The sequence below is a fragment of the Perissodus microlepis genome, chromosome 14, assembly GCF_051167445.1.
Source record: "Perissodus microlepis isolate ML-2025 ecotype Zambia chromosome 14, ASM5116744v1, whole genome shotgun sequence".
NCBI classification, from domain to species: domain Eukaryota; kingdom Metazoa; phylum Chordata; class Actinopteri; order Cichliformes; family Cichlidae; genus Perissodus; species Perissodus microlepis.
In genome coordinates this window covers 33010289-33023520 of record NC_140474.1, presented here as the reverse complement: position 1 = coordinate 33023520, position 13232 = coordinate 33010289, and the positions used below count along the sequence as shown (strand labels likewise).

Here is a 13232-nt window from a genome sequence, read left to right as displayed (position 1 = left end):
TGACCTCTATTTATATTATATGAGAAATGGGAAGAATAATAAATGTTGGTGTTAAAATTGCCTCAAAGGCTGATGATTTTACATCATTATTCAGAATAGAAAGTGTAAATAGAGTATGACGTATGTAGAAGGTTTATGAGAAGTGGGAGGAAGTATGTTGGAGAGAGAGTGAAAGAGAGAAAGTGAAATGTTGAGAGCATGAGAGGGTAGTGGAATGACTGTCTGTCTAATGTTAGGATCTTGTTAGTATTGATGTCTTGGTTGGGCAGCAACACACAGATTTACAGAGACTTGAAGCAGGAATTTAATGGTCCAATGGAGCACAGGGAGCAGCTTTAGATTTTCTTTATGATTTGTAGCCAGTAAACCAGGGTCTGATCCTCCTCTGGCTTTTGACTCACACTCCTATTCACTCCACAGCAAAGGAAGTCCAAGAGTTCATGCAATATTTATTGTTCAAACTATTGTGATGACTCGTATTAGCACTGATTACACGAACAGCTTTGTTATGTTGGAAGAACTTGTGGAGGAAAACCAGGCCCGACTGAAAGCTACAGTCCACAGAAGGAGCCAGTGAATGGACTTGCTGTGTGTGCGCGGTGATTTTTAACGCCGAGGATGCACTGAAAAACACGTCTTTACACTTGGCTTTAGTAATGATAATTCTCTTCCCTACTTTTTCATCAGTACTTACACTGACAGCTCTTCCTTACATGTAATTTAAATCTGGAAGTAATTATAATGGACATGAGTGGGGAATTTATAAGGGCATACGGATTGTACATATAAAAGAACATTAATGTAGAGTGTGTGTTTCAGTCGCATCCATTTTTTTTATTTCTTGCCTCAGTTCAAGCTTTAATGGTCTGTTTCGTAACCCTTATCGTTCAGGCCCAGTCTAATCTTTCTGGCACTAAAGCTGGTTTTGGTTTATGGTGCTATTTAACAGCAAGGGCCAATCCCAAGCTGTTTTGCTGATCTAGTCACATCATATATATCAACATGTTCAATGCCTGAGATGTGTCATTATGATGAAACTTTTAGAGCACAGGCTGAAATTGAACTATGCAACCCTTTCATCAAGGGTGTGCTCATCATGATGCAACGGTGGGGCGCTGATAAAGAAATGATCCTGAAAGCTTGGGAGGAATCTTAAAACTGTGACAATCATTATGATCTCACCGAAGCTGATACTACAGATTTGAAGTGCTCAGTTATATTTACTGTATGTCAAAACACTTCTTGGTTTGTTATTCACAACGACTTTAGATTCTTAGACAGCAGGATGCGTGCTTGCTTGCACACCATCTGCATCCTTTATGTGCACTATGCAAACAACGTAAAACGCAAGAAACACTGGCCAAAACTCCACAGGCAAGCTTTAAATAAACAAATGAAGTGTGATTGTGTGTGATAGATGCTTGAATCTGTGGAGTGTCATTCATTTTCTATGGTCTCTGGATGTCACGTTGCTTCCAGTCCACAGCTTTACTCTGTGGAGTTCAATGAAGTTGTCTTTATGTAAAATTACATGAGAGCAAGTGTTACATTTGTACTGAGAAAATAATGTTGGTCTGCTATAGCCATTGACTGTATATAAAAGATGGACACAGCCTCTGGAAGAACCTTAAACCAGGCGTGGGCCACGGCTATCTTATGATTACCAGGGCACTACTTTATGAGTGTGCAGTGTCCTCAGCTCGGTGAAGTCCATTTCCAATTCATGCCATCTGCCTTCAAATGAACAAGATGCCCCAAATTTTGAACTTGAGGTTTCCAGACAGAAATGACAACTCTGTCCATCTGCAATGTCTTTTTTTTTTTAAAGAGATATTAATACTTTTTTGGAAACCTTGTGTTGGAACTTGGCCAGCTGTCATCAACTCCATACCCCTCCCTTTCACACACACACACAGTGGCAACAACAGACTGAAGCAGGAGGGGACAGAAACTAGTGTGACCATAACTGCCTGCAAAATGCTGCAGAGGCTTTCACACTGCACTGACATGGAATAAGAGCCATAATCAGATTAAAAACTGTAGAAGTTATCTTGGTTTAATTATCATTTTCTCTTCACCATATTTCTCCTTTTATATTATTTAGTATCAAAACATGATTAGGCTTATGATTGGCTGAACACAGTATGCATATTTGGCACATATAGCATATTGATCATTAGTATGGTAATAGAGCATATGCAATTTGTTTTTAAAGAAGTGCATGGTACATACGTATCACAGTGTGAGAACAGACTGAATCAAACACATCGAGTTAGGCCTGTGTGGTAGCGGTTGTCTTTCACTTGCTGCTATGGCAGTCAATGATTGTGATTAGCTGTCACAATATGTATGTATATATGTATGTATATATGTATATATATATATATATATATATATATATATATATATATATATATATATATATATATATATATATATATATATATATATATATATATATATATATATATATATATGCCCGCCCCACATAATCCTGAAACTTTGAAGAGGAAGTGAGAGAGGGAAAAGAATTTGATTGGGGGGTGGGTGGGTGAGAGAGAGAGGGAGAGGGTAATTGAGGGGAAAGTCAAGTTCCCATTTCTGGTTTCCCACGGAGTCGAGCTCACACGCATTTCCCTGAAAGCAGTCAGTGGGATTTCAGTTGTTTTTAAAATCTTTCAGTCTAAACAACACCATGTGCAATATTCCCCTTACAATAAGAAGGAAAATCCCCACAGATAAATACATGCTTTTATTGAATAACCCTGTAATGATTAACTGTAACCGGTGACATGAGAGCTGGACGGTATGACTACAGTGCTGTAAAGTAAAAAAATATCAAATGATGGCCTTATGCTTTATGCTGGTGGCAATTACAGTTGTGATGGGCACAGAGGCTGTAACTGAGTAGCCCAATAGCAGGTATAACACACTGTTTGTATTGTCTCCATGGCTTTATGTTCTTCATAGTCCTTTTATACCACATCATTTATAGCTCCAGAGCCATAAAGGACAGCCTGGATATGGTGGTGATGTAGTGGGAGCAGGATGCTATTGTCAGGCAGTACGTCCCATCTGCTGCACTGATAACATTCTGTGAAGTGCATATTTTTGTCCCCGGCCTTTGGTGTTTACGAATCCTCCGCCGGGCCATGCAGGGTCCACTTAACTAGAACTTCAAGTGAAGTGGGGAAAATGGTTTGGATGGCGAAGAGTTAAATGTGTGACAGCTGAGCAAGACACTGGTGGTGAGATACAGCCCCTCCTCCTTCCAGCTCCTTCTAAATATGCTGCCTCAGCATGAGCCTGCAGAAGCACACACACAAACGCACACACAAGCAGAGGCGCACACCTCTACTCTCCCAGCACTTGCCAAAAGAAAATGTGAACCACAAACATTAGAGCTTAGGAGTAAGCTGAGTAAATCCATCCAGATATTTGGCATCTTCTGTCACATCGGTGCCTGTGTCCTGCCGACTGTCCGCTGTGTTCTTACACTAGTAAGAGAGCGAAGGACCACGTCTGGAAAACATTACTCAGATTCCTGCAGTACAGGCTTTGATTATACTGGCAATGAAACAAGAGGGAGGGGGAGAGTGAGAGAGGCATCAGATGAAGTGTGCATTGTGTAATTTCTGACACAGACACTACTACCTAAGCATTTGTTTAAAGCCTGCATTTGCAGAGAACCTACTAGTTTAATGTAAATTAAATGGAGGTGACCAGTAGAGGGCGGTCTGAAAGACAGCAAGTATATGCAAGAAGTATTCTGTTTTTTCCTACTTTATCACTGGAGTACTCTTTGATAAGACGCGCTGGTTAGACCCCTCACGCTACCAATCACTTAACAGTTTTTTATTTCTTTTCACACACACACACACACACACACACACACACACACACACACACATACACATATATATATATATATATATATATATATATATATATATATATATATATATATATATATATGAGAGAGAGAGATAGGTAGATATAATATAATGTGTCAAGGGATTTGTTCTCCAATGTGCAAACATGTAATTGTTTTTTTTAAATAACAGATTGCAGACCTCAGTTCTTCAGCACTGTGTGCAGCAGAGGAGCATACAGCTGAGCCGACTGTGTTGGAGAGTCATTAGGACCGCCATCATTTTTTTTTTCTTTACGTTATAACTCTAACATACTGTGGGGACATAAATGTATATACAAACAGGGATTTTTTTTACTTTGGGAAAATCTGTATCGACCTCAAAAATTCTGTATCTGTTAGGCTGTAATTGAAAACTCACATCTTTTTTTGACCTTCAAACTGTCCAGTATTCGTTTCTGAGTCCAGTGAGTGCAGTGGAAACTTGTTCTCAGCAACACGGTTGGGTCCTGACCAACCGCCCCCAACATGTCCGGCTGGATAACCACTGCTCATCTACCATCACAATGAACACCGGTGTACCACAAGGCTGTGTGATGAGCCCCTTCCTCTACTCCCTCTTCACCCACGACTGCAGACCTGCTGATGGTTCCAACGCCATCATTAAGTTTGCAGATGACACCACGGTGATTGGCCTCATCAGTGACAACGATGAGGCCGCCTACAGGGAGGAGGTGGATCGTCTGGCTGAGTGGTACGACACAAACAACCTGCTGCTTAACACCGAGAAGACCAAGGAGCTCATCGTGGACTACAGGAGGAATGCTGACCCACATCCACCCATCCACATTAAGGGGACGGCTGTGGAGCGTGTGAGCAGCTTCAAGTTCCTGGGAGTCCACATCTCCGAGGATCTCACCTGGACGACCAACTGCTCCAAGCTGGTCAAGAAGGCTCACCAGTGCCTCTTCTTCTTGAGGACTCTGAGGAAGAACCACCTGTCCTCAGACATCCTGGTGAACTTCTATCGTTGCACCATCGAGAGCATCCTGACCAACTGTATAACAGTCTGGCACGGGAACTGCTCTGCCTCGGACCGGAAGGCGTTGCAGAGGGTCGTGAAAACTGCCCAGCGCATCGCCGGAGCACCACTTCCTGCCATAAAAGACATCTACAGGAAGCGGTGTCTGAAAAGGGCTGGGAAAATCATCAGAGACCCCAGTCACCCATCACATGGACTCTTCACCCTCCTGCCCTCTGGGAGGCGCTACAGGAGCCTCCGGACTAAGACCACCAGGTACCGGAACAGCTTCTTCCCCACAGCTGTCAGACTCCTGAACTCTGCCTCCTGACATCTGACCCACGTTAACACATGGACTGAACATACACACACCCACAATGGACAACTGTACCCTCAAACACACAATAATAACATGGACTGAACCACCACTCACAACCACTAGCACTTTATATAGATACTGTAGAAATTATCCACATATCTAATTTATCTTAACTGCACTACTGTATAGCTCTGTAAATAATCATTCTGTACATACGATAATTTTTAACCCTACAACTGTTTACAACTTGCATAGTTCCCATTTCTGTATAACTGTATATCTCAGATTTCTGTAAAGTTATTTATTTCATATTCTGTATAGTTTTTCATATTTATATCCTGTTCATAGCCTGTAAATAGCTTGTACTCACTACAGCCTGTACATACCTATAGTTATAGAATATTCACAACATACTTCATACCGTGTACATTATAACATACCATAATAGACCCATTTCTGTAATATACTTACATATCTATATTATTGCTAATATATATTGTAATATATCTATATCACTAAAGCACTTCTGGATGGATGCAAACTGCATTTCGTTGCCCCGTACCTGTGCATGTGCAACGACAATAAAGTTGAATTCTATTCTATTCTATTCTATTCTGCTGCTTGTAACGTGTCAGTTGTTGTTAGTGTTAACAAGCAGATGCATTAAACTGCTGAGGCCTTTGATCTGTAGGCTGTGTATGTGTTTGTATGTGTGTATATACACACACACACACACACACACACACACACACACACACACACACACACACACACACACACACACACACACACACACACACACACACAGAGCTCTGGTCTGAAGTAATCACCCAGCCTATAATGACATTGGGCTAATGATGGTAAGTCCTTGTGCATGCATGCGTGTATCATTGTGTGTGTGTGTGTGTGTCAGCTCGATGCAGTGGGGGTCAGGAGCCATATTTCTGGCAGTCTGTCTGGTTTCCATTTCGGCCTGTAAATCTGAGAGTGGAGGACAGCAGGAAGTGAAGGATGAGAAAAGACGGGAGGAGGGGGAAGGAATAGGAAGCTCAACTAGATAATTATTTATGGGCAGTTACTACTAAAGAGTTTACAGTATTTTGCTCTGATGCACACAAACACTTCTTACCCATTTGGCAGCAGGACACATTTTTCCTTTCGGATCCTTTTTTCTCTCCAGGGGTGGTTCGGGCCGTGTGTGTGTGTGTGTGTGTGTGTGTGTGTGTGTGCGCATTGGATGAGGCATGTGTGGGCTCTCTTCTTTTTAATGGAGAAAGGCCAAACAAGTAATAGTATGTAGTGGATTACAGAGAAAGTGACCGGGACAAAAAAGTACATAGAGTGGGAGCAAATGTGGGGTGTTGTGTGTCACCCAGCACAGGGACTGTTTCTTCTGCTGGGGAGGGGGGAGAAGAAAAGTGTACAAATGAGTGGCGAGTGAGAGAGGACAGAATGAGGTGTGCGTCAAGCGTGTGCGAGCAGCAGTAAGAGGAGAAGCTATGGCAGCTGGCTCTCAGAATGGAGGGGAGAGCTTCTAAAAACAAACTCTCAGCTAAATAGTGGTTGTGACGCGGCGCTGGAGCCCACATTCGTATCGGAGTGGTGAGAAAAAGGATTGCGGGGGGGGGGGGGACACCCTGTCCACAACCAGTCGAGAGCAGTGCAGGAGCAATGAAGTACAGACCTCTGGTAAGGGACACATCCTTCATCCAGAAAAAAGTTCTCTGAAAATGTTTTGTTTTGTTTTTTTCTTGCCTGAGAGGTGGCGATGTTTTGACATGTAGATTTGCATTAAAGGCTGTTAGATTTCATTGTGGTCAGATGAAGTTAGTGTGGAAGTTTTTGGGGACTAGCTTTGGCTTGGGTAATAGTGTGAACTTGAAGGACACAGGTGAGAGCGAAATCCCTCAGCAATGAGGCAGGCCAGTTCTTCTGCGGACTTCATGCTCTCTCTGTTTCTCCTCGTTGATCTGCATCCTCTCACATCTCAACTCTGTATTTGTCATATCCACGTCAGGTCTATTTGATATCGGTAAAGGTGTGTCCTTAGCATTGTTTGTGTGTTTGCACTGCCCCAGGGCGAGGCTCTCGCATGGTGGTGTTGTGTGGCCGGGTGGCATTCTTTTGCTTCATTGAAACTATGAGGTAACATGTTAATGAATGACACTGAAGTACCTTGTCTGTACAATGTGGTGGATCTTCTCTGAGTTATAGAATGAGCTGACACTAAGTCTTTAAGGGAACTGCTGTATTTAGGCATATACCTCTATAAAGATTTGTGCATTTCTCCAGCCTTCTCTGTTATAGCACCGTGTGTACAATTAGATGTCAGGATAGTGCAATGCACTCAGAGATTCCTGACACAATCATTGTTGCCTGCAGTGCATCTGATCTTAGTTCAAGAAATTGTTTATGTAGGACTGGTCTCACTTGCTTCAGAAAGATTCTGAATTGCAAATCTAATGACTTAAAACCTGAGCTGTTTCTCAATGGAGGATCGCTGTAATATAGTAAGTTAGAATTACCTCATTGTCATACACTGACTGACCGATGGGTTGTAAATCATGACAAAAGGAACTTTAACCTCCTAGGACCTGGCGTCCACATATGTGGACATTTTGGGTTATTTAGACCAAAATACTCAATTTTGCTCTACAAGGGCCTGATATCCACTTACGAGGACATTATACTGCAACCGTTCTATCGAAATTTTAAACAAATATGCTCATATGTGGCTCTCATTTTTCTTAGAAACAAAAATTAGGTAAAAAAAAAAAAAATCTGGTAATTCTTTGTTTTTACATTCATTAGGTCCCAATCAGCCCAAATATCAAAGAGAAATTAAAAATGCATGCCATGGAAGAGTTCGGGTCTTAGGAGGTTAAAGTTGATATGCAGAGTTTCAGGGCTAACCTCCAAGCAGGAGAGGACCGTATGTGCCTAGTTTAATTTACAGAGGAAGAATCAGGAACCCAAATGAATTAATGTGAGAGGTCTTGTGTAATTAGTTTTGGGTATTTGAGTTTCTTCTTTGGATATGACATGAGAACATATACTTTCTTTAACTCTACATGAAACACAAACTTCAACTTTAATTTTTTTAGCAGTGCTGCACAGCAGTATTGCAGCCTACACAGGAATAAGTTTGTAACTTGGTCACAAAATGGTAGAAAATAGAGAATTAAGTGGAAAATGTTGTCCTTACACTGGGTCTCTGCCTGCTCTGGAAAGATCAAAGGTCATGGAGAGCTGTGGAAAGCCATAACTGGAGCTAATAGTAATGGGTTTGGAAGATGTGACATGAGTATGACAGAAAGTGTTATGCAGAGTAGCAAAGAAAAAAATGCTCTGGACTTGTGCTTTGGCCCCCATATCATCAGGTGCGCAGCTTCATTTTAGCAACCTGCAGTAGACTGTCACTAACCTGCTACACCTGTCGGACTGCTCTCTGATCTCACTCACTGTCTCTTAAATGGAAATTTAAAAAAGAGCCCTGACAAGCCTGCAGCGACACCATGGTGATAGCAATCAAAACTTTAATAAGCTTGGAGCCTTTACAGGTGAGCAGTGGGGAAATGTTGTTTTGAGTTTTACCTGCACAGGCTTGTGTTGACACAGGGTCTACCTCACCTCCCCTTGGTTTATATCCACATCTTCAAATTACAGTGAAAGAATAAGACTGAAAAATGTACCTGTGTTTTAATTTCATTGTTACGATCTGTTGGCTAGTGCAGTGGAAAGTCCTCTCGCTCTTATTTTGAAAGTTCAGTTAGTCCCATCCCTTTCCGTCTCTTATTTTACCTACAAGCTGGCTCATTGGTCTGGTTGATACTGTGACGGTACTCTGCCAGTTATCCCAAAAAACTAATCATTAGCTCTTGCCTGGCCACTGATGTTGTATATGGCATCATTACGGCTTGCTAGGATTTAACAAGAGCAACATCCACGACCACCTTTGACACAAAGGTGAATGAGTACTTCTTCTTCACTTCATGCCCCTCGTGTTTCCAGCAGCAAGTGCAGAGCAGATAAGGACAGATGGGCTATGTGTGCCAGAAAGCTGATTCATACTGTAAAAATGTAGGAAAGGGCAAAATAAACTGTGTGTCGCAAACTCCATCAGAACCACACCGAACCTCACTCATTTGGTTGTCATTGTAGAACTTTCGACAAATCATGTAAAACACAAGTCAGATGTTTTTTTACTCTAACAGAAGTGACGGCTACGCTCCTCTATTATCCCTTTCTTCTTTTTGCATATTTAACCTGAATCTTTTGCATGTGAAAATATTCGACTCCATTTGGCTTAAGTGTTTTGGTCCTGATTTGTTTAGTAGCTCTGTGAATGAAAAACATTAGAAAGACATCACACGCATACCTTAAACACGTGTCGGTGAGGAATGGTGTAGTTATTCTGTTTTACATGTAAAAACTACTTTTTGCATGTAAGTGATGTCATCTAATATAAGAAATAAGGCATGTTCTTGCAAAATGAAAACTTTACATTTTGTCTTAATTCAAATCTTTAAGGGGTTGCTCCACTGAAACCTACTCAAGTAGTCCAGTTTACTCATCTCAGCTTGACAAAACACTGTTTCCAAATGTATTAAAGTATTAATTTTGAATGAAAGAGGCCATTTGAGTGCATTATGGGAATGTAGGCTTATGAATTTGACCCTGAATAGTTACCAAAGAAGTGTGGATCTGGGCCTCTGCTGCTTGGATTTGGCCATTCTGTTCGACACCTGCGTTACTCAAACAGTGGAAGGTTCTTTTTAATTGAGTCATCCAAAATAATCCAGATAATTGAGTAGCTGTTTGTTGTAGAACTGCATCTAACACTTGTGCTCATTTAGAACTTATAGATTTTTATTGATTGTTGGTTTTTTTTATTAACGTGTTGACTGTTGTTTAGGACAAGTAATAAAAATTTTCTGACATTTGAGATTTTTTTTAAAGTACTTTTGACAGAATTCTCTAGGCTTTCAAGCTTTAAATGTTGTTAAATTTAGAAGTAAGAAATTATGGCTGCTTTTAAAAATGTTCAAATTTGATAACATCCATCAGGTTGCCAACCACCCGTTCAGTGTTAGATTTTTTTCAAGGCTACATTTCTACATTTTTATACTCATTTCGGTCTAATTCTGTGAGTTACCATTTGGGTATGCAAACTAGATTTCATTGAAAAACTGGGTGAATGGTTTCCTTTTCCCCTAAACCTAAAGAGGTAACTACTGATCCGATTAAGAAGTTGAGATGAGTTAAACATAGTTAATATCGGTGTAATCAGACATCTCTGCTGGATTCACAGGCAACTTTTTAACGGTTACCATGACAAAACATTTCAAAATGTTTCGTCATGGCAACCAGATACTAAATGGACCAAACACTAAGTGGAAAGCTGTTGCAACTGTATCAACAGTGATTAAGCTGCTCACACATAAGCCAACTGGATAGAAACACTCAAACTTGCCTTATTTCAAATTCGCGTTTGAAAAGTCTCGCTGTCTTAAAATCCTCTTCACCATCCATCTGTACTTCCACGACGTGCACTGTGCGGTGCATTAAAAGCAGCAGGTTAGATGAGGTTTACATAAACAGAGTGACATCTGAGCTCTGTGAGCGCGCCCGCAGCAATGTAAAGGTCAAGGAATGAGCTGCTATTGTTCACAGGCTGCCTGAGTGAACAAACCCCTCTGCTTTCTCCTTTCTCTGCTTCTCTTACATGTGGTTACTTTTGGTCATTTGAGAAAGGACAGTGATACAAATGATGGTACAGAAGATAAAATAAAGGAAATGAAATTTGTTAGTAAAAAAAAAAATCAACCCTAAACTATACTGATATTCTGGATTATTATAGGCTGAAATGAATACTTTTAATAAGGATAATCCTTACAGTGGATGTTTTAGAAACTTTTAGAATTTTTTTTTTGTTTGTTTTGTTTATGACAGTCCACACACATCATAGACTGTATATAAAAGATGGGTGTAGCCAATATGGTTTTACCCATTTGTTTCCTTATCATGCATTTTGCAGCTACATTAGCTTATTGGTTTGTATTTAAGCCAGAAGTGACCATATTGGGACAACAGGGTGGAGCATTGTCCTGTCAGATAATGCCAGCAAGCTTGGTTAGAAAGGTGCATCCATTCAATGCAAAGACACAAACACGTCTTTACACCACTCGCTTATTTGGAAGGTGTTGCCACTGTGGATATACCTGCATATTGAGTTTGGCACAGATTGTTTTTACAACAGATGACTTTCCTGCCACAACCCTCAGATATACCAATTTGTGCCAAGTGACCTAGAAACTAGAAAAGTAGAGCATAAACTGGTAGGTGAACTGGGATTCAAATTAAGAGGTCCAAGCAGCTATGGCCCGGAACATTAAACTGTACCTGTATCAATATGGATGGCTTTAAAAATATACTTGTAGGTAGATTACCTTAAATCAAGTAAGTGGTGCACATGCTATGTGTAGTAATAATAGCAAAAGTTTAATAGTTCAAGAAATATATTAATAGACAGCATTAATGTCAGTCTGTTTATGGAAACTCACTAACAGGTGAATACTTGAAATGTCAGTGTCACTGTGGGGTGGTGCTGGAGTAAGAGTAACAGGATCACCAAAGGAAAATGTATCATCAGAAAGTATTAAGTGTCTATACCAAACGTCCGGTAGATATTCAGATAATGAAGTCTGCACCGAAGCAGTGGACCAGCCAACCAGCAGTGCCAAACAACCAGAGGTGCACCATCTTGGCAGAGTGGTGCACCTCTCCAGGTTCCCTCCTGCTAACCTGGCTCCAGGCTGCCTTGTTTTGCAGCAAAGGCTCTGGAAAACATGACGACATGTAGGAACTGGGTTGGCACGTATTTGGTGTGTTCCTGAGACCGGGTGGAGGTCCGGTGTGGAGCATTACCCGGCAGCAGGAAAGCCAAACAGTGAATGAAGCGTTGCGAAACAATGAAGTAATGGAGAGAGAAGACGGGAGACCAAAACAAGGACAGAAAGTGAATGAGAGGTGACAATGTATAGAGGAGGAAGAGGAGGGGAGAGGTGAGGAAATAAGGCTCTGGTTTCTGTCCCAGGCATCACAATTATTGGACGCTGTTGTAATGAAACATGGCTCCTTTAATGTAAATGAATGTCAGTACTGCTGCTCTTAACAGTGATTTAAGCCATTCCCACATGGAATATTCCCCTGTGTTTGGTCTGAACACCCGCTGCCTGCTGAGTCTTTCCCAGGAAAAATCCTCCAAGCAGGAAGTTTGTCTCCAGCTGTAGTAACAGCAGTGTGTTTGGATGAAGAAAACTAAGAAGTTAATTGTTCATCATAACAGCAATCAGACAGTTTTATTTTTTTACCAGAAAACCCCAAACTGAGAACTCAAAGTACCATGCTTATTTGACGTTACAGGTGGGAAGTGCAGCATAAAACAACTCAGCAATGAGTCTGTGAAGGTTCTCAGTCATCCAGGTCATCGTAGTCAAAGGAGCTTGCAAAGAAAAGCGTCTGGACTTCTTTAAGTTTACTTGAAGACGTTTCACCTCTCATCCGAGAAGCTTCTTCAGTTCTAAGGTCAAATGGTGGAGAGTCCCAGATATAAACCTAGTGGGAGTATCCCCCCACAGAGGGACAAAAGGACCCCCTTTCACATTTTGGACAGAGAGGACAGATGGTTTGAAAGAGGAGTGAAAGAAGCCATCTATGTCCACTGTGAGCGACCATCTTTGAACAGAGGCGGGGGTTTACGACACCAACTCTCTGCCATCTATAATCCAGTTTTGAGATCCCTTCCCAGACGCCTTAACGCCCACTCACATCCTGGGCCATCTGACCTCAGGAATTCGCATGATAAGGTGGGGCCAGGTTTCACAATGAACACACCCGAAACTCTGGCTGATTGGGACCCACACCCAGTTTCACACCTTGGCTCAGGCGATTAGAAGATCATCAGGGGGTCCTTTTGTCCCTCTGTGGGGGGATACTCCCACTAGGTTTATATCTGGGAC

At 41.4% G+C, this 13232-nt stretch overlaps 1 protein-coding gene across 3 annotated transcripts in view; it reads left to right on the top strand.

The window, feature by feature from the left end:
- Positions 1-13232, top strand: part of LOC146374260 (unconventional myosin-Ic-like) — a 60036-nt gene that overhangs the window by 21521 nt on the left and 25283 nt on the right. Inside the window, exon 1 of one of the 3 annotated variants that reach the window (XM_084951381.1) lies at positions 6786-6900. The exons of the other annotated variants lie outside the window; for them this stretch is intronic. Within the exon in view, the coding sequence (XP_084807507.1) occupies positions 6883-6900 (18 nt within the window). The 5' untranslated portion in view covers positions 6786-6882. Of the gene's footprint in view, positions 1-6785; positions 6901-13232 lie in introns of those variants that run through there. 3 annotated transcript variants of the gene reach the window in all.